Source organism: Lygodium microphyllum, chromosome 5 (genome assembly GCF_053477565.2).
Source record: "Lygodium microphyllum isolate KBCC chromosome 5, Lygodium_microphyllum_v1.1.10, whole genome shotgun sequence".
NCBI classification, from domain to species: domain Eukaryota; kingdom Viridiplantae; phylum Streptophyta; class Polypodiopsida; order Schizaeales; family Lygodiaceae; genus Lygodium; species Lygodium microphyllum.
In genome coordinates, this window is record NC_141139.1 from 40,728,582 (window position 1) to 40,754,020 (window position 25,439).

Genomic DNA, 25,439 nt, shown 5'->3' on the forward strand with positions numbered 1-25,439 from the left:
AAGTATGAAAATTACAAACGAAGTTGCAAATACCATCAACCAAGCACCTGTTATGGATCCTCAAGTACTATTTTCTTAAATAAAAATAGCTAGTAGGCCTTTATCCCATGAACACGCAATAGAAGCTGCATGCCTAAAATAAGATTTTATTTGATTCTTGCATATAATTTCTTTGAGAAATTCTTAACTGTGAATTCCAAGGGGTAACTTGGGTATGTATAAGATGAACCTAAGCAAGCACAAGGAAGGTACTGCATCCCTAAAAGATTTAATATTTTCAATTTTTTTTGTATTGTTTAAACTCGGGGAAGTTACTATATATATATCCTCTATATCATGTGTGCTCAAGGCCTCTTTATAAATATCCTTATCTATGAATTTATTTTGAATAAAACATAACCATTTTCTATTCAATCTATAAATAATCCCTTTGTATTACACCCTCTATATGTAAAAAATGTATAAAAATGGTATTTTAAAAATACCTTATTTTGAACCCATGTGATGCACACATATATTCTTGAATAACTTACCTGAGTATTCAAATGAAATCTCTGATGGGTAGTCACGAATGCTAATTCTCGGTATATAAGAGACCTTGAGATGCAATTGCCAAATAATATTGTTCGTAATTAAACTAACCAAGATTTTTTTTAATTGCAAGCAAAGACCCATGAAACTCCAAGGGAGTTATCCTCAAGTATGAAATTCTTGCTTAAATTGAGTCCAAACTAATCCCCAAGGAAGAGGAAGTCTAGGAAGACTATTGGATGGTATTGCCACTTATGCTGATTTGTCTCGGAGTTATTTTGCCACTTATGCTATTTTGCCTCGATGTTATTATTTTTGGAAAGAAAATATTTGTCTTGGAAATAAATTTATTAAAAGTTTATGTATAATGCATTCGAGATAAGATGTTTATGATTGTAAGCTAGATATTGATCTTTCCTAAAATCATTAGGCTAAAATATGGATGATTGAGTATAGATCGCTGTGATTGAGGCAGTATTCCGGTGAACAAAGAACACCGACCGAGGTAGTGTTCTTGATGGCGCTAGACCTTCCCAAGGCTAGTGTGAATAAAACCTACTCCGAGGGGTTTTTCTTTTTTTATTTTGTGTTAGTGAGTTTAGACCAATCATGACGAGAAAGGTCTTGTCATAGAGGGAACTCTAGTTGGTAGGAGAAGGTGCAGATACTGGGGAGCGTCATAAACTTCTTAGGCTCTTACAAATTGCCAACTACCCTTCAATTTCCAGACTGTGTTTGGAAGTTCCAATACTAGTTGGGAAATGGAACTTAAAGAGAATAATACTTTGAATAGAAAACATTGTAAAGGTCAATTTTTTTTTGAAAGGAACTATTAAGATAGAATTGCTTTACTTTGTTTTTGTGTCGTGAATAAAAGGCATGTAACGAATTTTTATTAGGAGATAATTCAAAGAAGATTTTTTTATATGTTAAACCTAAAGTGGTAGGTAATTAGATAACTAAAACTACTCTCTTGAGGGAAGTGGGAGGATGGATGCCCGACGGATCCAGACCTATGGCTGGATGGTCTTGGTAAGTCAAGAGCTTTCCTAAGAAGAAATAAAAATCGCACTTGATGGACCATTAGAAACCAAAAAATATTGACTCACATCACTTTAGAGTCTGCTAGTATTAATTAGCCACTAGTAATATATTTGACCAGAAAAACTCAGGTCGATCCTCGTGGGGAGCGGGGTTGGAACTTCCACTATGGGGTAGACTCAAGTGAGCCTAGTTAGCAAACTCCGAGAGGGTTTTATCGAAATCCTGGACGGTGCTTCTTAGGACATCTTTTGATGGGCTACTAAGAATGTACCACTAAGGAATAGCTTGGGCGGTACGTTACATTTGAGCATAGAGTGCCATACACTTTGCATATGCAATCTAAAATGGTATCAGATTCTTGGATGCATTGCAATTGTATGTCTAGGTGATGCAATCTAAATATGGTATCAAATTTGTAGATGTATTGCAATTGTATGTCTAGGTGATGAGCAATGTTAAGAGTGTAAGATTTCCCTTTGTTGTAGGTTGGTGTGATATCTTTGGAAAATTTGATTAAGTGAGGAATATATGTAGTCTCTTGGATCATTATGCTTATATTATGAGATGACTCTATTATGTTCGTGTTCTATGAGTAAGATGGCACATCTTGGGGCCCATCCTTGAGGTGTAGGAGATCTATAGAAGCCATAACATTCTGTTGGGTGGAGCTCTTTATGTATGTGAATCGAGGTGTTGATCACCTATAAGTTTACATACTCCCTTTGTTGGAGTTAGGAAGGGAAATAACACACGTAATTTATTCAGAATAGTGTATAGCCACTCGATGCTCCTGGCCGTGAGGTAGTGACAGTGGTTTGGTGAGCTTAGGAGGCCCATCTAGAGCACTAGAGCCAATGTTAGGCCCATTTTAGTTCTCGACAGGAATGAGCTAGGGATAAAGTATTACCCTTTGTAGTGACTCACTCCATTACATGTATCCCATTTATCATTTCACTAATATTTTCAATCATGTCACATCAATGATCATCCAACAAATCAAATTTCATGTTAGGTACAAAATGTAGGCAATGAATCAATGCTTCAACCAATTTTGACACTAATCATGAGTGGACATGATAGGAAAATTTTAAATAATCACAATTAGCCCTATATTAGGCTTTATATGCTCTTCAATATTAAGTTTGATAATCAATTACTCCTAATCTCCCTTTTTCAACAACAATATTAGGTCAACAATAGGATAATAAGAGAGATTAAAAGCATTAAGTGATAGGAATACCTCTTGTTGTTGCTAATGAAGAGTAATGAATGGGTTTTAATCGATCAATCCACCACATAATCCATTCCCAAACTAATCAAGATTGGGTTCCATAGGTTTAGCTTTAAGTAAAAATTGGTCCCATAATACTTGCCCAAATGTAGCTTCAGCTTCTAGCAATGAAGAATGCTCCAATGGATTATGAGAGCTCCATGTTTGAGTGAAAGACTTCAATCACCATTGGAAAAGAGCCTATGCGCAATGAAGAAGTACTAATTCTTGATGGAGATCAAGAATTGATAAAGATACCATACATTCAAGTGTCCAAGTGTGTGAAAATTCTAACAATCTTGATGATATGCCTCAATATTGGCCAAATCTTGGTAGTATGACTCATCATAAGCCCCATGGATTGAGCCTCATTCGAGCAACAATTTGAAGAAATTTGTGGCTACCCTATATTTTTTCAAATTGGAATGAAGAAATCGCTTCAATTCATGCCAATAAGCTCCAATGCCATCTCAATTATAAATGTATATGCTTGTACTTCCTGAGGCCAAGGAGTACAAAAGCCCTCTCAAATCCTCAAGAAATTATCAAAATATGCTTGATGTCCTAAATCTGCCATAGCTAGGGTTTGGAAGAAGTTTGAAGAGAAGAAATGATTCAATCTCTAAAGGATTAAGCAAGAGAATGCTTCTAGGAGCTTAAAGAAGTGAAAGCCCCATAGAATATTGAAGAAACTCAATGTTGTCCTGAATATTCAACAAGAAAAGGAGAGAGAATCCATGGTTGTCCTTGAAGCTTGAAGAACTCCTGGAAGAATGTCATCTACTTGTGAAAGAAGCTTTAGGAAGTGCCAAAGGACAATTATCAATCACCATATATGAGATCCAAGCTGTAGAGGATGAGTAGTAGGCAAACCAAAATTCATGGCACATTTCACCTAATCTTGTTGTCCTAAAGCCATGGCTAAACTACTCCACTACTGATCAATAGGTTGCTCCAAATAAAGTGAAGAATGAGATTTTGTGCTTAGGTGATGAAGATCTTGATGGGGATGAATGATCTTAGCAAGATTTCAACTATGGAAGCTTGGGACATGCTGACACAGTAGAGAAAAACTCTTGATTATCAAAAAGTAATCTCCTTTAATCCCTTTCTAGTCTTCATTCATCCCATTACACCAAGAACCTTCAAAATGGGCCTCTTCTTGACCACGAGTTGTGAACATATCTAAGAATCCACCATTTCCTCTTCATATTTTCTCCATGAGCTCTAAAATTGGTCATGACTAACTACAGGAAACTTGAGCGAGTCACAGTTTGAATTGTACCAAGTTCTATAATCAAATCTTGAATCCTAGTTACCCTAAATGGTACTAGTAATAAGATCTAAACTTGAAAATGACCTTGCTAAGAATCAAATTCAAGGCTCTGATACCATTCTAAAGAATCTAATTCCCACAACAAACTAAAATACTGAAAATACAAGAAACACACAAAAAATCCAAGAGAGCCATTGCCAAGGTAGCTAGGCTACCATAAATCATGTTACAGATTTGATACAAAGGCTAAGAATAATTAATGAGTGGTTGTAGCATGATATCATTCTCATGCTATGGAGAGGCATGGAATCCACCCAAATGCCATGGTGGCCAAAGAGTATGCACCCTTAATGGATGGTGGAAGGTGAAAACCTCAAACAAGAAATATTTAGAATTAGCAAAAGATGCTTGGCAAGTTACAACTTAGCCTTTTATATATATCCCTAAACCTAAGGATAAATATTGGCTAAGGTATTATTTTGCTTTATTATAGATGAAGCAAAGATTTGTTATGCAGCTTACATCTTGAAGAGTATGCAACACTTGGTGGAGATACATGAGAAAAATTAGAAAATAATTTCAAAATTGAAAAGATTTTAAATAATTCATGACCTAATTTTTCATATTTCCAATCGAAAAAGAGAGACTAGAAAGGAAATCATACATCTTAAACAAAGAGGTTCTATAGTGAGAGAGTATTCCAACTAGTTTTTAAATCTTTCAATGTATGTTGAGGATGATTCAAAAAAATTGAATAAGCACATATTTGGTCTTGATTCAAACCTTTTAATAGAGGTTGGGGTAGCAACGTCTACAAATGTACATGCTATCATACAATATGCTGAATGTTATAGCTAAAAATATAGAAGGGAATTGAACACTTTTCAACCCAAAACTAGAGTCACTTATCATTCAAATCAGCTAATGAGAATTGGATAGCAATTCAACCAACAAAGAGAAGGTTATAGATAAGAGAACATGGTATTAAATACTGCAAGTGAGACTCCAACTTACCCTATAGCATATACTTCTAAACAAGCTTGCAAGTAAGACTCCAACTTACCCTACAGCATATACTTCTAAACAAGCCTGCAACAAGTTTAGGTATAATGCTGAATCAAATAGGGATTTCAAGAGAGCTAAAAGTGGAATTAAATAGTCATCTAATAATTTCAACAACAAGCCATTTTCTAATTACAAATTGGAAGGATTATATTTCAAGTGCTGTGGGAAATGGTCACTTGATCATAAACAGAAATGTAAAGGCAACAATGCCAAGTTTGATATGGTGATCATACAAGAATCGGATGATGAGAAAGCACATGATGGAGTTCTATTACAAGTAGAGGTAGTTCCTACTTGTGATGAGATGCTTATCCATGATGATCAATGCACACATGAGAAATTAGAGCTGACCAATAGTTTTTCATTTGATCCATGTGTGTTACAAATAGATGTTTCTTCACCTATTTCTTGTTCACCTATGCTATGTTCCGTATCTTAAGATGCTTGGATGGGATGTAAAGGAGAGAATGCACTTTGGCTCAAGGAGGCTATCAATTCTAAGGTTGCTCATATTCTCATAGATACAGGTAGCACACATAGATTTTGTTAATGTTAAATCATTATGTGAGTTGAAGTTATTACCTTAAGAAATGGACACATCCCTAAAGGTACAAGTTGCAAATGGAGCTATGCCTACCTATTGAGTTATCCCTGTCTTGTATCATAATGACGGATTTGATTGCTTTAGATATGGGACCTATTGACATTATTATTAGCTATGATTGGCTAAGAAATCTTGGAAAATTTTCCATGGATCTCAATCGAATGTTCATGGAGTTTACTTGGTATGGGAAGAAAGTAATACTTAATGTCATAGATGTAATGAAAGAAGCTGAGGGGAGAGAGAAGGAGAGCTGAGAAGAGAGAAAGAGAACAAGAAGAAGAAGGAAGAAGACTAGAAGAGGAGAGAGAAAGAGAGAAAAGAGGAGAGAAAGGAGAAGGAAGCCATGGAAGCTGGAGATGAAGGTGAAGAGTGTGATCTTGATAATAATTGGTTGCCCTAATCTAGGACTCTTATACCTTAAATACCCTAGTCAATGTGACGGGGTGTCTAAACACCCTAGTCGGTGTGTATCCTGCTTGTTACAATCCATCCCTACTCAAAAGGTTTTTGCCCTACTGAAGTAAACTGGTCATAACTTTTGATAGGTGGCTCCAAATGGGGCGTACTATATGTCGAAATGGAGCTTATGACAAGTACTTTCAGCCTATGTAGAATGCACATGCATGTGATTTGAGTAAATACAAAACTGTTCTAAAATAGTGTGCAGTCTGCGGGCAGGAAGTGGGCAATGTGGGGCATGACCGGCTAGTCTTCTAGCCGTTGGGGTTCACAGAGGTAGGGAAATTCATTGAGGATGGTTGCTGGGCACCAAGAGGCTTCTTCCAAGGGTAGGCCTTGCCATTTGATGAGGTATTCTTTGATGGATCAGGATTGTAAGTGCTTATCTTGCTGCCCAATGATTGCTTCAGGAACATATTGAGTGATGCCCTCTTCATCGATGGGGGGAAGTTCTTCCACATAGTCCACTGAGGAGCCTACAAAGGATTTCAACTGACTGACATGAAACACATTGTGGATTTTGGTGGTAGGGGGGAGTTCTAAGCGGTAGGCCAAGTCACCAAGTCTCTTCAGGATGCGATATGGGCCATAGAAGCAGTGGGCCAGCTTGTTACTGTTGCCCTCTTTGAGAGTGGAGTAGCGAGACTTAGGCACTTTCAAAAGGACCAATTCCCCTTCTTGGAATTCCAAATGCCTGCATCTTTCATCAGCATAGAGTTTCATGTGTATTTGGGCCTTCTGAAGATTCATTTTGCATTGCTAAAGTAAAGCTTGCATGCGATCCAATTCAGCTTGACTCTGAGGATTGATCTTATCAGTAAACAAGACTGTAGGAAGGGGAACCTTATACGCATATAAGGCCTCAAAAGGGGAAACTCCAATGCTAGAGTGTGTGGAGTTATTATATGCAAACTCAGTCAAGTGAAGCCACGTATCCCAAATGTGATGTACATCATGGTAAAAGTGCCTCAAGTATGTCTCAAGCCATTTGTTTACTCTCTCAGTTTGGCCATCAGTCTGAGGGTGGTATGCAGTGGATGGAGCAAGCTTGGTCCCCATGGAGGTGAAAATTGTCTGCCAGAAGTTACTCATAAACTTTGCATCCCGATCATGTACTTTGACTTGTGGTAAGCCATGCAACTTGAAGACATTTTCCATAAACTAAGTGGCCACCTGAGAGGCAGTATATTGGACCTTAGTGGGGATAAAGTGGGTAGCTTTGGTGAGGCGATCAACTACCACATAGATACTGTTCCACCCTTTCTTAGTCACGGGAAGGCCAGTGATAAAGTCCATTGTGATGTGAGTCCATTTCCCTTTAGGGATAGGGAGAGGTTGCAAGAGGTCAGCGGGCCTGAGTGTACTGTCCTTGTTCTGTTGGCATGGAACACATTTGGTCACAAAGTCCTTGACATCCCTCCATAAGCCTTTCCAATGAAAGCTCTTGGAAATCCTATCATATGTTTTGAAAACACCCAAGTGACCGGCAGTGGGGCAAGAATGCATTTCTTCCATGATCTTCTGTGTGAAGGGGGAAGTGTGTGGGATGACAATCTTGCCATGGGACCAAATAAGGCCATGCTTGAGCTGATATTGGGAGTTTTCAACCATAACCCCATGTTGTAATTTCTGAAATATGTGGTTGAAATGATCATCTAACAAGTAAGCCTCCTGGAGATCTTCAACCCAATCACTGTGCAATTTTGAGATAAATGACACTCTACATGCCCACATTCGAGAGAGAGAATCAGCCACAATATTATCCTTGCCCTGCATGTGTGAAATATCAAAGTCATAATTCTATAAGGTTGCCACCCATCGCCTTTGCTTAGGAGTCAAAGTAGATAGAGTCAACAAGTATTGGAGGACTCGGTGATCGCTTTTCACTTGGAAGCGGCTACCATACAAATAGTGGTGCCATTTCTTGATGGCATGGAGGATGGCCAACATCTCTTGGTTGTATACATTCATTTGCATCTCCTTCTCATAAAGCTTGCGGCTTTCAAAAGCAATCACACCATGCTCTTGCAACAATACTGCACCAATACCCCGACCACTGGCATCACAATGAATGGTAAAGAGCTTAGAGAAGTCATGGCAAACAAGGATGGGGGCTGAAGTAAGCGCGTCCTTTAGCTGTTTGAAGCTATGATCTGTAGTGGCATCCCAAAAGAATGACTCTTTTTTCAAGTGATAAGTCAAAGGTGCTGCAATGGTGGCATAATGATTAATGAAGTGTCTATAGAATGAAGAGAGACCAAGGAAGCCACGCAAGGAGGCGGTGGTGGAAGGAGTGGGCCAATCCTTAACACCTTAACACATTGCACTTTTTGGGGTCAGCCTATATACCATTTTTTTCTCACAATGTGTCCTAAGTACTCCACAGATGTCTGCATGAATATACATTTTCTCTCCTTCGATGCTCTCTCGATATGTCAAACACCCTCCGAAAGTGTGTCAAGTGCTCCATAGATGACTTGCTGTAAATGAGGATGTCATCAAAGAAAACAAGCACGAACTTGAACAAAAAGGGTTGTAGGATTTTGTTCATGAGGCTTTGAAAGGTGGCAGGGGTGCTAGTTAACCCAAAAGGCATCACAAGAAAATGGTAAAGTCCACGATTAGTCTGAAGGCCATTTTGACCTCATCTTCTGCCCGCATACGAATCTAATGGTAGCCAAAGTGCAAGTCAATCTTAGTGAAAAAGCATGCCCCTTTTAACTCATCCAGCAATCATCAATCCTGGGATGGGGTAGCAGTTCTTCATTGTAATTTTGTTCAAATATCTATAGTCAATACACATGCGAAAGGAGCCATCTTTCTTTTTGACTAAGAGGATAGGGGATGCATAGGGGGAAGAACTTGGTTCGATGAAACCTATCTCCAGCAACTCCTTGATTTGGTTTGCAACCTCTTCATGCTCACACTTGGAGAGTCTATAGGGGGGCTTTTTCACTGGCTTGGAATGGGGCTCTAGGTCAAGTGGGTGGTCCACTTGTCTCTTGGGAGGGAGGGATGTAGGCATATGAAATAAGTCACTGGCTTGGAATGGGGCTCTAGGTCAAGTAGGTGGTCCACTTGTCTCTTGGGAAGGAGGGATGTCGGCATATGAAATAAGTCATTGTATTCCTCAAGTAAGGCCTGCAAGGCAGAGTCATATGATACTATGGAGGGCTGATCAGAATTGTCCTTATTTAATTGCAAAACAAAGATCTGTGAGCGTTTGAGTTGCTTTGCTGTAATGAGCTGAAAATCAGCATGATCTCAAACTCCCTCTAGGTGGATAGGCTGTCCATGCATCATAAACTCCATGTAAAGCTAAGAGAAGTCCATTGCAATTTTCCCCAATTGTTTCAGCCAATCACAGCCCAAGACAACATCAATGGGGCTCATATCTAGGGCAATCAGATCAATCAGTGCCACATAATTTTCAGTCAAGCATAAAGGAACTGTAGGACATACATGTGTGCTGATTTTTTCTTCTCTGTTTGCTACTTGGACCTTCAAGGGGTGGTGTAATGCCATAGGAATACATTTCAACTAGTCAATGGCTGATTTATTGACAAAACTGTGAGTGCTTCCACTATCCACAAGGATAAAAACATGCTTGCCATTGATACTGCCTTGAATGCGGAGGGTACTGGGGCTACACGAACTCGTCCAAGCATCCAAGGGATCGAGAAAAGGGAAGTGGGAGGTGGGTGGGATGTTAAATCGAGTATCTGTGAGGGCGCACCGCCTGGGTCAAAGGGAAACCCATCCTCCAGGTCATAGAATTTCTCATGATCAACCTCCTCCGTAGGCTCAGTCTGGTCAGTGGCCAGGTCATCCTCCTCATTGTGCCAATCTTCCATGACATACATGCTATGAACTTTGACCTTAGCTGTCTTGTACAAGCATTTGGAGGCATGATCAGCAGTGTACTTATCTCCACATTTAAAGCATAGGCCCTTTTCTTTCCGTTCCTTGACAACATCTAGGGAGATGAACTGTTGACTTTGGATCCATGGGAAGGTGATGTAGTGGACTGTTTATTTTTAGCATACCGATTTTCAGCCATAGAGCCCGATGCTATCCCAAAAGTGTCCAATTTTCTTTTAGCATGGAAGGCAGGGTAAGTGGGTACTTTGGGGCTGTTATTAGGCATAGAAGAGCCTTGAAAACCACCTCCATATGGGGCCGATCGTGAAGGGATGCGGGAAGGTCCAACACCTTGCTGAAAATGCTCATTCTTACGGTACTTTCTTGCATATCTCTCAGCCAGTTTGATTGCATCAAACAGTCTAGTGGGTTTTTGGGCCATGACAGCTGATAGACTCAGTTTCAACCCATAGATGTACTTGTGCAATTTAGCATCATCACTGATGCTTTCCACATACATGGTCAAATTCATGAATTGATTGGTGTAGTCATGTATAGTGAGGTTACGTTGGTCAAGAGTGTACCATCTTCTTGCCAACGATTCTTTTTCCACAGGGGACACAAAAACTTGGACCATATGCATTTTGAAATCTTCCCAATCAATGAACTATTGATTCTCCCGATTGATATAGCGCCACCAAGTGTGGGCAAAACCTTCCAAGTGGAGAGAAGCAACAAGTATTTTCTACTCATCAGTGCGGGGGTAGATGTTGAAGTAGGACTCCAACTTGGACGTCCATTCTTCCAGGTCAGATGGTGAGGGGGATTGCCCATTGTACTTTGTGAGAATGACCTTGTCACGCAAATCATAGGGGCCATGCTGCCCATGAAATCCTTGTTGTCCATGCATCCCGTGGTGGCCATACATGCCCTGCTGTCCATACATCCCTTGTGGTGCATTTAGCCCATGTTGTCCATTATAGCCATGCTGTCCATGATTGCCAAGCTGGCCATTTGTACCATATTATCCTTGATGGGGCTGATTCATATGTGGTGCACAGGGGCTCCTAGGTAGAGCGGGTGAAATTCGACCCAAGGTGGAGGAAGGCCTCAAGTGAATGTTGCCGACATGGTGGACAGGGGAATTCAATAGGGGCTCATCATGCATATGAGAGGGTTCCCCGATCTCATAAGTAGAAGGGGAAATTCCCTTAGTGCCAAGTATACCCTGTGGTCCATGCAACGGTTCCTGATGTGGAGGGCGTCTAGACTCATGTCTAGAGTCATTGGTCTTTGTTGAGATATTTGCAATCACACCTACTTTAGTCCCTTTGTGAGAAGCAATGAGGGCTTAGGACCAGAATCCCATATGCACAGTAGGAGAAAGTACCACCACTCAATTCCTATAAAGCATTGTACTTGCACTCTTTTTCTAATGTGATGATAGTAATCTTTTCTTTCCAATAAAGTGTCATGTCATTGTCAATACACAAGATTGTGTTTATGAGTCCAAGTCTCAATCTTGGAACCTAATTCACTTGTGTAACAATTTGTCCTAGTCAGGGTCAATGTCTTCATGAGTTTCTTTTTCCTCTTTCAACCTCAAAGAAGACAACTATTATTACACAAGTGAATCAGGTCCCAAGATTGAGACTTGGAATCATAAAGACATTCTTGTGTAGTACTGACAATGACACATACACTTGATAGAAAGAGACAAGTATTATTGCATTATCATCATATGAAAGTGATAGTTCAAGTACATCATTATATAGAGTTCTTTGATAGCACTTAACATCCACTGTGCATATGGGATTTTGTCTCTCTTCCTAGAATGGACTGCATCTTCCTAGCCTGGCTGTTCCATACAAAGGGGCATACATAGGGTGTGATTGGCAGATTCTCAACACCCCTCCTCAATCATGACGTGAAAGTACAAAGTGTATAGAGGCTTTAGTGAGAGCAACACCTGCAAAGTGTGGGCATACCACAAACATGGCAAAACACCAGAGGCTGTCGCAGAAAAGGCTAAGTGTGGGTACCATAAGCATAGTGGACATCCAGAGGCTGTAACAAGGGCCTCACAAAGTGTACAGAGGTTGTAGTACAAGGCTACATGAGGAGTTTTTACAAGCTTATGAAAGGAACATTAAGGCATGTACAATGCTTTTAAAATAGAAAATGAGAGACAAGGACCGATAGGCCCTTGTGGTCTTTTTCAGCATCTGCTATTTCTTTGTCAGCATGAAAAATCTTCTTGTCTTTCTTCTCTTCTTCATGATCTTCTTGGTCTGCTCCTTTATTGACTTTGCTTGCATCATTTTTGAGTTTTCTCTTCCAGTTGTCCCCCTCAAGCAAAGTGGTAGACATATCTTCAAAATCTTCAAATGGATTCATTGATTTCTCTTTGGTGTAGGCAGCTCCATTTCCTTTTGTAGGTAGAGTAAGAACATCTTCTATGTCATGTAAATAAGCAACACAAGTCATGTTACTCTTCATGAAGTGTATCCACATAGAAATCTTCTTGGTTGTCATTGATATGACCAAGAATCAGCTTCAAATCTGAGATAAATCAGTAAGAGTGTTGTACTTAAGTGTATCAAAGGATATAAGAAGAATAGTGTCAAATAACACTTGATAAATATCAATAGATACTGTTATTGATGAGCCTGATGTTGATGCTGGATCTTCTTGAACCTTCTTCTTGTTGATTTTGATGTTTTGATTTCTTGCTGAAGACTGAGTTTTGGAGAAGATCAGAGTGGTAAAAGCTTTGTTGAGTCTTGAGGAGAGAGAAACTGATGGATTTTCGAGCTTGAAGCTTAAATCTATGCCTGCCTGAGTTTAGGGTTCTTGGACCCGACTGTTTTTTTCACTGTACCAACTTGTAGAAGTAAAATTTTTAAGAGCCCTCTTAGCTGGAGTTGGCCCACTATATGGTCTACTAAAGCCCCATAAAAGCCCCTTCAATGGCCGCCCCTATGCTGAGCTACAACAGGTCGTTTAGATATTTGCGAAAATCTACACTAGTTTGGGGAGACTAACAATGACGAGCTGTACAATGCACAATGTTGGTGATTTTCATGCTAGATAGTTGTGCCTAGGAGTGAAAAAGATATTCTTAGAAGAAAACGTGAAGAGATAAGGACTGTAGAGAAAGATATGGAAGTTCCAAGTACTGCAGGTCCAGTTTGGCTATGGCAGACACAGGGCATAGATTGAGAAAATTATCAATGCATTACATGGGACTATGTTGGTACCCATACATGTCACACTATATGGGATCACAAGATGAGTAGTTTGTTCCATCAAAATTCTCCTCAATGGGAAACATATTGAATATATCATTATTTTCAAACATCCCCAAACTCAAATACTGCAAAGTATCCCCAGGTTACACATACAATATATTTTCTTTTGAAATGGGAATAATTGCTAGATATATTCAACCTACACTACGTAAATGAAGAAATGGTACAATTTAGTATAGAATAAACCATATTGTCTAATATCATGTGCACTTAAGTAGAAGAAGATTGTAGAAAGGGGTGGAATGATTGCTTTGATATAATTATTGGAACAATAGCAAGAGGGCAAAGCAATAACACAAGAAAACGGAGGAGCAGCAAGAACACAAACAAGGCAAATCTCACAACTCTATATGATAACGTATAAGGAGAACAAAACATAAGTACGCAACATAAAACTAGACTACATTAGGATATGTACAAGACTAGTGGAAAAAGCCTCAACTTTGAATGGTTCTAGATGTATCCGTACATTGCTACCAAAGTAAATGCTATAGTGAAAAAACTTAATAAAGCAAGATTATCTACATATGTTTTGATATTATTCATAAGAGAAAAGGGCTAAATGACATCTTTTGAACCTAATCAACAAGCCTCAAGATACCCCCCTAAGCCATTTGCACTCTATATGTCCCCCTTGAATCTGTCATTTAATAGTTTTCTAATGGTACAATGTAAGTGATATTTAAATAATTTTGAACCTTGAAATGCTATTAGGAAGCTATTAATAGAAAGGCTTCATTACCATTCAAATGAGATCAATGAATACAATGGCAATAGACTACTAAGATGTAACTAGACACACACCATGCTTTGGGCACAATGTCACCAATTGTTTGACTATTACTAACTTGCCTCCACATATGCACTTTTGCAAGGTAAATTAAGCCTTAGATATTTATCTAGAGACAAACAAAAGTCTACAACAATATATTATTATTGCCAATGTTATTAAAGGTCTCTTTTATATGTGGTATCATATACACCATGTAAAGAACTGAATTAGGGGCATATAAAAGGGCAAAGGACATCTATACATGTAATCAATTTTTACACAATAATACAACTTTTTCCTTCTTTCTCTCTAACTCCTCTTGTCGTTTCATGCATTCCAGCCATCTCTCTTCTTCTTTCCAATCTTTCACTCTCTTATTCTAGTATTTCTCTCTCCTCACTCATTAGTCTCTTTCTATCTCTTCTGCACTCATTCTCTCTCTTATGCAATCTTCTCTCTCCTCTTTCTCTCTCTCTAGTTCACTTCTTGACAAGTGGTATCAAAGCTTCTTAGGTTTTTTATCCAACTAGTCATATCTTATTTAGTTCTCACCTCTTTAAGTCACACAAATCCAAGAAACTTTCAAGTACACAGGTACAGACATGGTAGGGAGCACTGAAGTAACTAGTGGACATTTCTAAGAAGAAGATAGGTAGCATCGAAGACTTTTCAAAAACTCAGGGTAAAAATGGAGGAAACTATAGCAAACTAGCCATCTTGGACGAGGATTAAGTTGTAGTTAACTTTTGGGAAAGTTGAGCTTCTCCTTCTCCTTCACAATCAACAACTCCACCTGTGGAAAGATGCTTGAAGTACGAGAAGATGATTGCAAAGTCTCTACAATGGCTTTTAAATCCTTAGATGTGTCTTTCAACACACCATCTGTAGATTTACAAGCTACCTTACAGCTCTAAATATCTCCTACTAGAAGAGATTGCTCTTGCTTTAAGAGATAGAGAGACTTTGATTGAAACCATTCTTTGTGTTTTTCAAGGAAGCATGCTAATGATGCTTTCCTTACTTGCAGTAAAGCTCAAGGAACTGCAGTAGGCTGGCTTGGGGGAAGTGCACTTGATGCTGCTGAAGGAGTGTTTGGGAGTGGCAACTCCTGGTTATCCTTGGTCAGAGGAGGGTTCCCTACTTGCTCAACTGCAATCAAATTGGAGCCAACTGATAGACCAATATTGGTACTCAACTCAACCACATCTTGTTTAATGAGATTCCAGAGATGAAGGGAGCCATGCCCTACTTTGAGAAGTCACAACACCTAGAAGTGGAGATCACCTCATCATTGCCAGATGCATTAGAGGTGCCTTGCCAAAATAGGCATTCAAGATTGGAATCTAATCAGATGGGATGCACTGCAACTAGCTTCATGGATAGAAACTCCACTACTGCAACTAGCTTCATGGATAGAAACTCCACTTGCCTCTGCAAGGATTGCACATAGTTTATGATTTCATCCAAAATGACAATTCTTCCAGTCACCTTCCCACAGCTTGGGACAAGATCTTGCAAATATTTCATTCTCTTGCTAATCTTCTCTCTCCTAATCCTTTCAGCCAAGCTATGGTTGTCTATGGCTTGTTGGCTCCTTCTAGCTTTCTCATGGATGAAGTCTTGCTTGGATGCATCTACCGTCTTTGAAGGCTCCTTCCTGGAGGCTTGAGCTAAATCCACAGAGTTTTTAGCCTCTTGCTCATTCAATTTCTGATGCTTTTCTTGGGCATTGTGTAAATTCTGAGCCTGATGGGATGGTCTGATTGATGCGGCTTTCTGCTTCTTTCCGGCAGCTTTAGTAGAAGGCCTAGTTCCCTCTCTAATTGAGATTTGAAGGCAAGCTGATCGTGTAGATGAAGTGTGATTGATGTGGAGATACATGCCATTTTTTAAGTTCACTAGGAGAGACGTCACAGCAACAACAAGGAAGAAGAGCCAAGAAGCCAGCACGTGTCGAAGATAGTCGGAAACAGAAAAGGGAGAAATCAGAAGAAGCAGCAGGTGAAGGACGATTGAAGCTGCTGCTTTTGATTCTCTCCACATGTCAAGAACCTCAACCAAGGCTCTCAACAATCCATCTCTCTAAAGTGAGATCATTGTTCTTGGAAGAAGAATCAATGTACCAGGCGGCAAAAATGATGCTAGGATGAAGAAGATTAGGCAGTGAGGACAGAGGCATTCCCTGGTAGATTGAACATGATTATCCTCCAGAGCGTTATGGTTTTCCTTGCAACAGAAGAGGCAAAACGTCTTGCATAATGACCATCAAGTTGTAATGCAACCTAGCCTGCTTTAAATGTCATATCTCCCTTTACAGGTGCCATCATTCAGAACAATAGTTGAGCAAGGTGTGGGGTTAGGCTCTCATCAGTAAGGTGTCACATACTTTGCTGCATATAACAGATGATTAAAAAGCAAGTGATTCCTTTGGTCATACAGTTACTGTGAGCTGATTTGTACAGACTCTTGCACGTCCGCAAGGAACTTGTGGTGTTAGGCTAGCCCTCCATGGTCTTTGGCTTGTCAAATTCTCTTCTACAATTTTAGCATCGTCGTTAATGTAACTCGAGTTTTTCTTCTGAAGGGGTATCCATCAGATTCCATAGCTCAACAAGGGAAACCCCCAGACCTTGAAGCTTCTGAAGCCTTTGTTTCCTTTCAAGCTGCAAGGACTGAATGGTTGACTTTAAGCCATCTAAAGTGTCGTCTCACTGAAGCTTTTGGAATGGCCTTATTAATTGGACTTCTGGATGTGAAGCAGAAGAGGGATTGTTCATCGATAGGGAAAGTAGTAGTATATAATTCAGCATCCTTCACCATATTCTAAATGGCATCTCTTCAGAAAGGCCTCCAGATGACTGAATGAGTGATCATCATCAGTGGCGATCAGAGGCAGCTTGATGTGGTCATGCTTGAGCTCACCAGGATCTACAACTTCTCCCTAATCAACAGATGCATATGACTAGGCTACCCCTATCCTTGTTGTTGAAAGCCCTATGGCATTGTCGGCACAAGGTTTGAAGTAGAAAATTGTTATAAATGTCAACCTGACAGTGATAAGAAACACATGTATAGCAAGCTTTGAGGCTCATCCATCTTTATTTTTCCCACATATTATCGGAGAGGGCATTGATGGGTTATTGCCTACAGCATTGTTAGATTTATGAGTACCAACAACAGTGGCTTTGGTGTCCATTGCATTAGGATTTGTCTATGTACTTGGTGAACTGGTCACTTTCATCATAGCTTTGATACGTGATATTGGAGCAGACCCATTCAAAGAAGCAGGTTTTAAATTCCCAGACTTATTAAGTGAAGGAAAATTAACATATAAATTGAGCTGTGGAACTGACTGAGGTGCAACAGGGACACTATCTTTCTGTGTTGCCTTGGTTTAGATGGTTCAATCCAGGCAGGAGCAAATGCGTCATTAGCTTCACCAAGAAAGCCAGGATAAACACGTTGCATCTACTTCTGTGAGATAAAGAACTTCAATCTACAATAAGCCTTCTGACTAAATGGAATGAAATCAATCATTGAAGAAATATACCTAGCAAGAAAACAAACTTTAGCTTGTCCATAGAAGGAAGATATCTACCAGGATAGCAGGGTACAATTGGTGGTGGCTGATATCTACTAGGAGAGAAAGGTACAACTAGCTTCCTGAGGACATCACTCAATATATCTACCGAGACAGCAGGGTACAATTGGCTTTTTGAGGGCATCACTCAGAGCATGATTTTTTCATCTCCCAGAAGCCTTTGTTTGGGCCAGGCCTAGTTTCTAATCAGAACAACAGAGCTCAGATAGAAAGATCAAACTCAAAGTTCTACAATTGTTGATGGTGGTAATGAGAAACATATTCATCCACGAGGGGAACCAATTTAGGGATGCTTGCATGGAAAGGTGAAATGAAGGAATCAAGCTATCAGTTTCTAAGGATGAGCTGGTGCATTGCAAATTGAGGGTTTACACTAGACCCATAGACTCGGTTGAGAATTGGAAATATATCACTTCCAAATTGGCTCAATAGGACCAATTACTGATGGTGTATTCTAGAAGAAGAATGTAGACCATGTTGTAGTGACCTGAACCAGTGTATACACATCCTTGGGATTAGACTCTCATCAAAGAAGCCTATTTCTGCTTCAACTCCCTTGATGCCATTGGTGCTTCAGTAGTGGTACCAGTTGTGGCAACAGCAGTGGCAATAGTTACTACTGGTTAGAATTGCAAGCAACAATGGTAGGAAAACTTCATCAACAACTGTGGTTTATGATGCAAGAGATGTCTCAGCAAGAGTATTACTCACATAATTTTGATCCTTATCATGTACCACAAGGCAATATTGACTCTGAAGTGTCTTATAGGAGACAAGTGGCATCCAATAGCAATATTATGAGCATCATAAGAGCAATGGAACTTAGCAAGTCAATTGCTCACATAGTTGACATGATTGATGTATTGGCATATGCACTTATGAATTTTGACACAACCATGATGGCAGTTGAAGTAATAGATGCCATCCAGATAGAACGAGCACTTGCCAAACACTTGACATCTCATATGGATCAGTTGGTATAGCCATGCATCTTGGAAGCTCTCATCAATCTTTATGGTAATGTTGTTTTGCAAGAGGATTTACTGTATATATATGACAAGCATATGTTGGTTGCATCAATTGCTATGGCTGATGTAGCAGCTCAACAATACTTATTGCAATCATTGCTAAATATGTACAGGAATAAGTATAGCCAATCACTCTCTCATGGACACCAATATCTATATGGACAACAATATGACTATGAGCAACATTCATGTACTTCTCAACCATATGCTTCTCATGAGTACCATGGACAACAGTATGATTATTCTATTGCTTATCTATATAGTGATGATGTGGGCAACTTTGTGTCTAAAACCCGTAAAGCTCGACAATTAACCACTGATCAGATCAGAGAGTTGCATGCTCAAGGGTTATATTATAGATGTGCTGAATCGATATATTTTAATCACAAAGATATGTACAAAGCAAAAAATGCAAGGATATTTATGGTACTTGAATATTCAGATGAAGAGGATAAAGACAGTCATGATAAAGAAAATTTTAATGATGATCAAGAGGAAAACAAAGGGTTTAGAGTTGGAGCCTATGAAGTTTATGATGAGGAAGACCATGACCATGGGCTTCTATTTGAGTCGGTTGCTTATGCTTTTGTGGATTCATTAGTACATGCATATTATTTCATGAGTGATGATCATAATGTATGGACTATATGTTACTTTTCCTTTTGACCTAAGAGGCTAAGGACTGGACTTAACTCTCTTCATGAACCAACATTACTTTGGGAATGATGTCCTTACCTTCAAGAATTTTGAGACAAATATTATGCTAACTAGTGGGCTTTCTTTCACTACTACAGAACATATCTCTGTTTTTTACCAGATTTAATGTTGAATTAATGACATGACAGAGATGCATATCATATGGACTGAAAGTACTTAACGAGAGCTTTATCTGGAACTATAGCATGTTTGATTCAGCTCAACCAATCCAAAGTTATTCTAGATTTAGTACAACAAGGTCTATAGTGGACAACATAGAATCTCCATCTAAAATGAGCTCTTAATGACAACATTTTGTTCCAATATTTCAATTTAATATTTCCAAATGGATGTCAATACTTTGTACTTGATTTTTAACCCTCTAGTGGTACTTATTTCGTGAATCCTTGAAGATTAGGCCAACTTATTTTTAGTCCATGCAGAGTACTCTGCTCCTTTCCACCACTTGGCAATTTGTAATAAGTCTCATTTTTGTTTTTTAGGACAAAAACATCCGAATGGGGATGGAATGTAAAGACCTGAATTAGGGGCATATAAAAGGGCAAAGGATATATGTACAAGTAATCAATTTTAACACAATAGTACAACTTTGTTCTTCTTTTCTCTCTAGCTCATGTCCTTTCATGGCTTCTAGCCACCATCTCTGTTCTTCTTTCTAGTCTCTCTCTCCTATTCTAGTATTACTCTCTCCTCGTCACTCTCTTTCTCTCTCTTTTGCACTCCTCTCTCTTATGCAATCTTCTCTCTCCTCGTCACTCTCTTTCTCTCTCTTTTGCACTCCTCTCTCTTCTACAGTCTTCTCTCTCCTCTTTCTCTCTCTACAGTCAAGTTCTTGATACCAAATTAAGCTATCTTTAATCAACAACTATGAGCTACTTTAGGTAACACACTCTAGAATTTGTTGATTTTGAAATGATCATTCTCAAAATGAGACACATGCACATAAGAAGTGATGAAATTAGAGCATGTAGATGAGTGGCAAATAGGAGAGAATGAATGCAAAAGGGCTAATAATACTAAGAGAGAAATTATATATGTGAGAAGTGAAGTATATACAAGTGTGGAAGCATATAAGTAGGCAAGATATTAGAAATTGAGCAACCTACCAAAAAGGATAATCGTGCCAATCAAGATGAAAAAGATGTCTAATCCAAAATGTGGGTGCCATGTGGCAAAGTGAACACACAACTAAAGTAATGACCAAAACACATGCCTAGAAATGGATACAAATGTACAAACTCAACACACCCTCTAAGACTAGGATAGCTCTCATAAGAGCTTGAATGAATCCATTTGGGATCAAAAAGACCCCCACTAGAGTCTAAATGTTTCCATGTGAGAATAATGTGACCTCCAATGCTATGTCCTCTATAAGGGAAGGTAAAATTGTTGTCTTGAAAACAATCTTACGAAAAAGAGCATCCTTATTGCACCCTCAACTATGGACCTTGGAAAAAACCATGTGCCACTCTCAACTTTGAAGGGGTGGAAGAAACCACTCTTTTTGAAGCATTATGCAAAAAGGAAACGAGTGTAGGAACTTCTTTTGCAAAATAATGGGGATCTTGAAAGCATGAAACAAAACTAGTGGGAGTCTTGAAAGCATGAAACAATTCTAGAAGCTTTTGCATAAGGTACTTAACATAACCAAGACATTGAAGCTTTTATTGCCCTTCTCAAGCTAACCCAACAAATCAACACTTTGTTGTACCCCTTTTTTAAGGTTTGTAATGTTAGGGCCTTCAATATTATACTGGAGAACCTACTCTTCTAGTTGAATATCAATGCATACATCCAAAGAGAATGAGTAGTTTGTATTACAAACCCTTCTTGGAGATGAGAGAATACAGGAAGCTAATGCCTCCTACTTGAGTAGCAAAAGACACAAGACACCGTGGTCATCTTCAATTGGAAGGGGAGTTATGCCTTTAATAGAACTTCCAATGTATACATCTTTATGAGGGGTTTGGCCAATTTCATATCTCAAACTTATCTTTGACCGAATTGATGCTAGGTACAAAGGAGGAAGCCATCATGTCAAAGAAAAACACTAGTCTACCAAAAGAAAAAGGACAATGCTTGCAAAATGCAAGTGTAGGCTATGAAAACACAACTATTTGGGATGACATTTGCTTGATGGGTTCTAAAGTTTTTGCAAGGTGAGAGGTGTTGATAAAGTTTTTGCTAAATACAACATTGATACCCAAAAAATAGTAGAGAAGGGCTTTGAGAATTGTGTGCACATAGTTCTCAAGGAAATTGCTAGCATTGAGAGAGAACAAGATAGCAAAGTAGAGACTTGCAAAATAAATATAACACATGTAAGATTGCTAGGGTAAGATGGGGTCACCTCCTACTTGAAAAAATAATCCTCTACCTTCTACTATGTAACAACACCTTGTACATGTTAAAGTGTTCATGAATCACATTAGAATTGATGAAGAATGTTACCATGCAAAGTCAAACTGAAAAGTCATGTTACCATACACAATCATGGATAGATGGAGCATTAAAACATTGATACACCAACAAACCTAATCAACTATGCAAGCTTCTATTGATAAAAATGTAGGTTTGGACTATAATACCCCCATGAATAGCAAATGAACACCTTCAAGGAAGCTTCAATGGCATGCATATGCAATGTGCTTTTGATAATACGAAGAGAATTGATGTGCAATGTGCCATAACCAATCATAGCATTTAGCAATTAAGATCACCAACCCAACTTTTTAGTAGAGTTACTTATAGAAAAGTTTGCAAATAGTAAACCACTAACTACAACTAACAATGCAATTGCCCAAATAGATTGAGATTTTGATTACATGACAAGCTTTTTCCAAGTGCTTATTGACAAACTAGAGAAACTCTAAAGGATTCACAACTATATTGCATACCTACAAGTCCAAAAACTTACTACGTGATGTGGCATAAAGGACAGACATTTTGTGACTAGAACAATGATACCATATATCACAAATTGCAAAGCGTGTTATAGCTTGAGGAACATGGATCCTAACAACATAACTACTTAATGTGATGTAAAAAACTTGAAATTATATATGTTTTGTAAAATCAATAATGATTGTTCTTTGGAGGTCAAATAAGAATCTTCAAACACCACCAAGATACAATGAATCTACCAAAACAAGAAGAATGCACATAGTCTAAGATACATTAGTGAAAATCAAAGACAAATATGTCAAGAGCATGATTCAAAGTGAGATTTACCCATGAAGAGAAATATAATACAAGAAGGGTGAAATTGAGACGAAACAAAAAGCTAGGGACCGGGACCATTTTGCAAAAGTATATACTCCATAAGAGCAGCTCGCATACACTCTCCTTCCATAAGCTCCTCCTCCTCCAATGGGTAATATGGATCATGTGGTGGATTGTTAACCAGGGGATCATGGACATCCATAGTTGTCATCTCGTCCATGCCTTCATCATACTCTACTAGCATGTTATGGAGAATGCAACAAGCATGTATGATGTGTGGTAAGCAACCTATATTGGGTGAATTAATAGTCCTTCCCAAATACAACCATGTTCCCTTCAACTTTGTAAATGCTTGCTCCACAACCATACGCGTGGATAAGTGAATAACATTGTAATCTTTTCGGTCTGTGGAAGTTAGTTGGTCCTTGAGAAAGGGAGTCATCAACCAAGGAAGTAATGGGTAACCACCATCACCAACAATATATTCTCTAATCTGAAGGTCGCCACAATGGAAAGGAGACCCAGACAATCTCTGATGTTCTTGACATAACTTGTTAAAAGAAGAAGACTGTAGGACACTTCTACAAGTATGCTTGCCAGGCAAGCCAACATTCACATTGAGGAACCTCATGTTAGCATCCACAATGGTTTGCATGATCATACTATAGTTGCCCCACCGGTCAAGCCAATCCTCACTGCTTTGTCCGGGTGGCAAGTTAATGGGGAAATGTGTGCAACCAATTGCACCACAACAATTTGGCAATCCCCTTAGAGTTTGAAAGCCATCTTTGACCTCATTAAGAGCCTTATCTGTCTCAGGCCATTGCAACATGTAGTAGCCTCTTTTCTTCAAGGCCATGACAAACTGATTCACAATATTTGACACAGTTGACCGGCCACATCCAAAATGCTCTGATACATCAACTTGTCTCATCCCTGATGATAGCCTCAAGATGGCTATGGCTACTTTCCTCTCCACAGAGAAGATGCGGCCTGGAACACGCCGCAATGAATTAGGAATCTGGCCCTGTTCAAGGTCATCACGGAGCAGCGCTGTGATGTGGAAGAACAGCTCTGGGGGAAGCCGGAAAACCTCACGGAATCTCTCATCCCCGACATGTGCATAATTCACATAGTGATTCCACCAATTGACAGATGATCGGGGGCGCACATACCAGGAGACGCGTTCGCCAGCATCGCCGGGGTGGAGGCGGCGGCGTTTTCCGGGGGCTGCTCCAGCAGCGGCAGTGGCAGCCGCCTGCAAGGCGGGAAGGAAGCTCATAATGTATTCTTCCGTCTGGTGCTCCTCCTCCTCAGTCTCAGAGATGATCTTCTGCAGAATGAGTTCATAGCACTGAATCACTGACAAGAGGGCCTGGAACAAAGGCAGCAGTGTTTTCTCTTCCTCTCTGAGTCGGGAAGGGGAGGAAGGGTCATCATCCGGATCATCGTGAGGCTGATCGATGAGTATGGCGTCGGGCCGGGCCGTGCTTTGTCCTTCTGACGGAGGCATGGACGGATGCTCCTCGTGATCCACAGAGGCCATGGCGGACTAGAATTAGGGTAAGCGAGAAGGAGGGAAGCTCAGAGAGTCGAAAACGGTTCAGAAGATGCGGAAGAATATATATAGCGACTGGAGAGAGCAAGACAGATAAATCTGAGTACAAGACGTAGAGCAAAAGATTCACTAGGGGAGTTTTTGGCATAGCATTTTCTCTCTTTACAAGGGCACACCCAACTTCCAAGGTTTGGGAAAATAGGTTATCACCCTTACACTCGAAATGATTTTGTATTAATTGAATATCGGTATAGCCGAAAGTCGCCCAAACCCCTCGACCACGGATTCTTAAAAGTGGTCCCATTACAATGTCCATCTTCGTCACTAGTCAAGTGGAGCCATAATCAACTTCTTACATCAAACATCATACACAGTGCCTCGCTGCCCATTGCCCATGAGAATAGAACCCTAACCTTCAAACTTAAAGGAGAAGGTTAAAAGCATTGAGCTTTATATAACTTTTAATTTAAAAAAGATAGATGCATATTCTTAGATTTACAAAATGTCTCTAAAATTTTGAGTTAAAGGTTTTGGTATATTTGCTACCAAAAATGATTTGCATGAACATTGGCTCTACCTGTAGAGAACATTCTGAGGGTACACCAAATAAATTGCCAGAAAGGGCATCACATTATTTTTTTAAAAAAACTTTGCCACCACTCAATGTTCAAGAGAAATTGAGGTGTATGGCCAAGTGAATTGTTGAATTCAAAAAAGAAACCTTGAAATTCTTGGAAAGAAATCTTTGTTGCTTTCAAATTTAAGATCATTTTAATTATTATGTAATACAAGACCTCTAAAATCTCAAGGGAAAACCTGCAAATCATCAAGGGTAGAGACTTTTGTATCGGTGTTGGAAAAAGTTTTTCGTAAACACTATTGTAGCTCAAGTTTTGAAAATGACTTCTTACTTCTGAGAACATATGTCACCTTCTTGAAGATGCATACTTAAGTAAGGTTGATCATGATTTTGCAATAATATAAAGTCAAATCCAATCCAAAATTCCAAAATCCTCTTCAATGTACTATTAGAAGGATTCATGTACTAAAATGTATTTCCCAAACCCTATCATGCACCCTAGTTTGCATTGCTTACCAATCTCAATTGACGCATATTAAC

At 39.3% G+C, this 25,439-nt stretch overlaps 1 protein-coding gene across 1 annotated transcript; it reads right to left on the minus strand.

Annotated features, from left to right (window-relative positions):
- Positions 1 to 22,629: 22,629 nt before the first annotated feature.
- LOC148035726 (protein ANTAGONIST OF LIKE HETEROCHROMATIN PROTEIN 1-like) lies at positions 22,630 to 24,452 on the minus strand. Its single transcript, XM_087677745.1, has one exon. It carries the CDS (start codon positions 24,305 to 24,307, stop codon positions 22,823 to 22,825), a length of 1,485 nt encoding a protein of 494 aa, XP_087533871.1. The 5' UTR covers positions 24,308 to 24,452; the 3' UTR covers positions 22,630 to 22,822.
- Between the last annotated feature and the right edge of the window lie 987 nt (positions 24,453 to 25,439).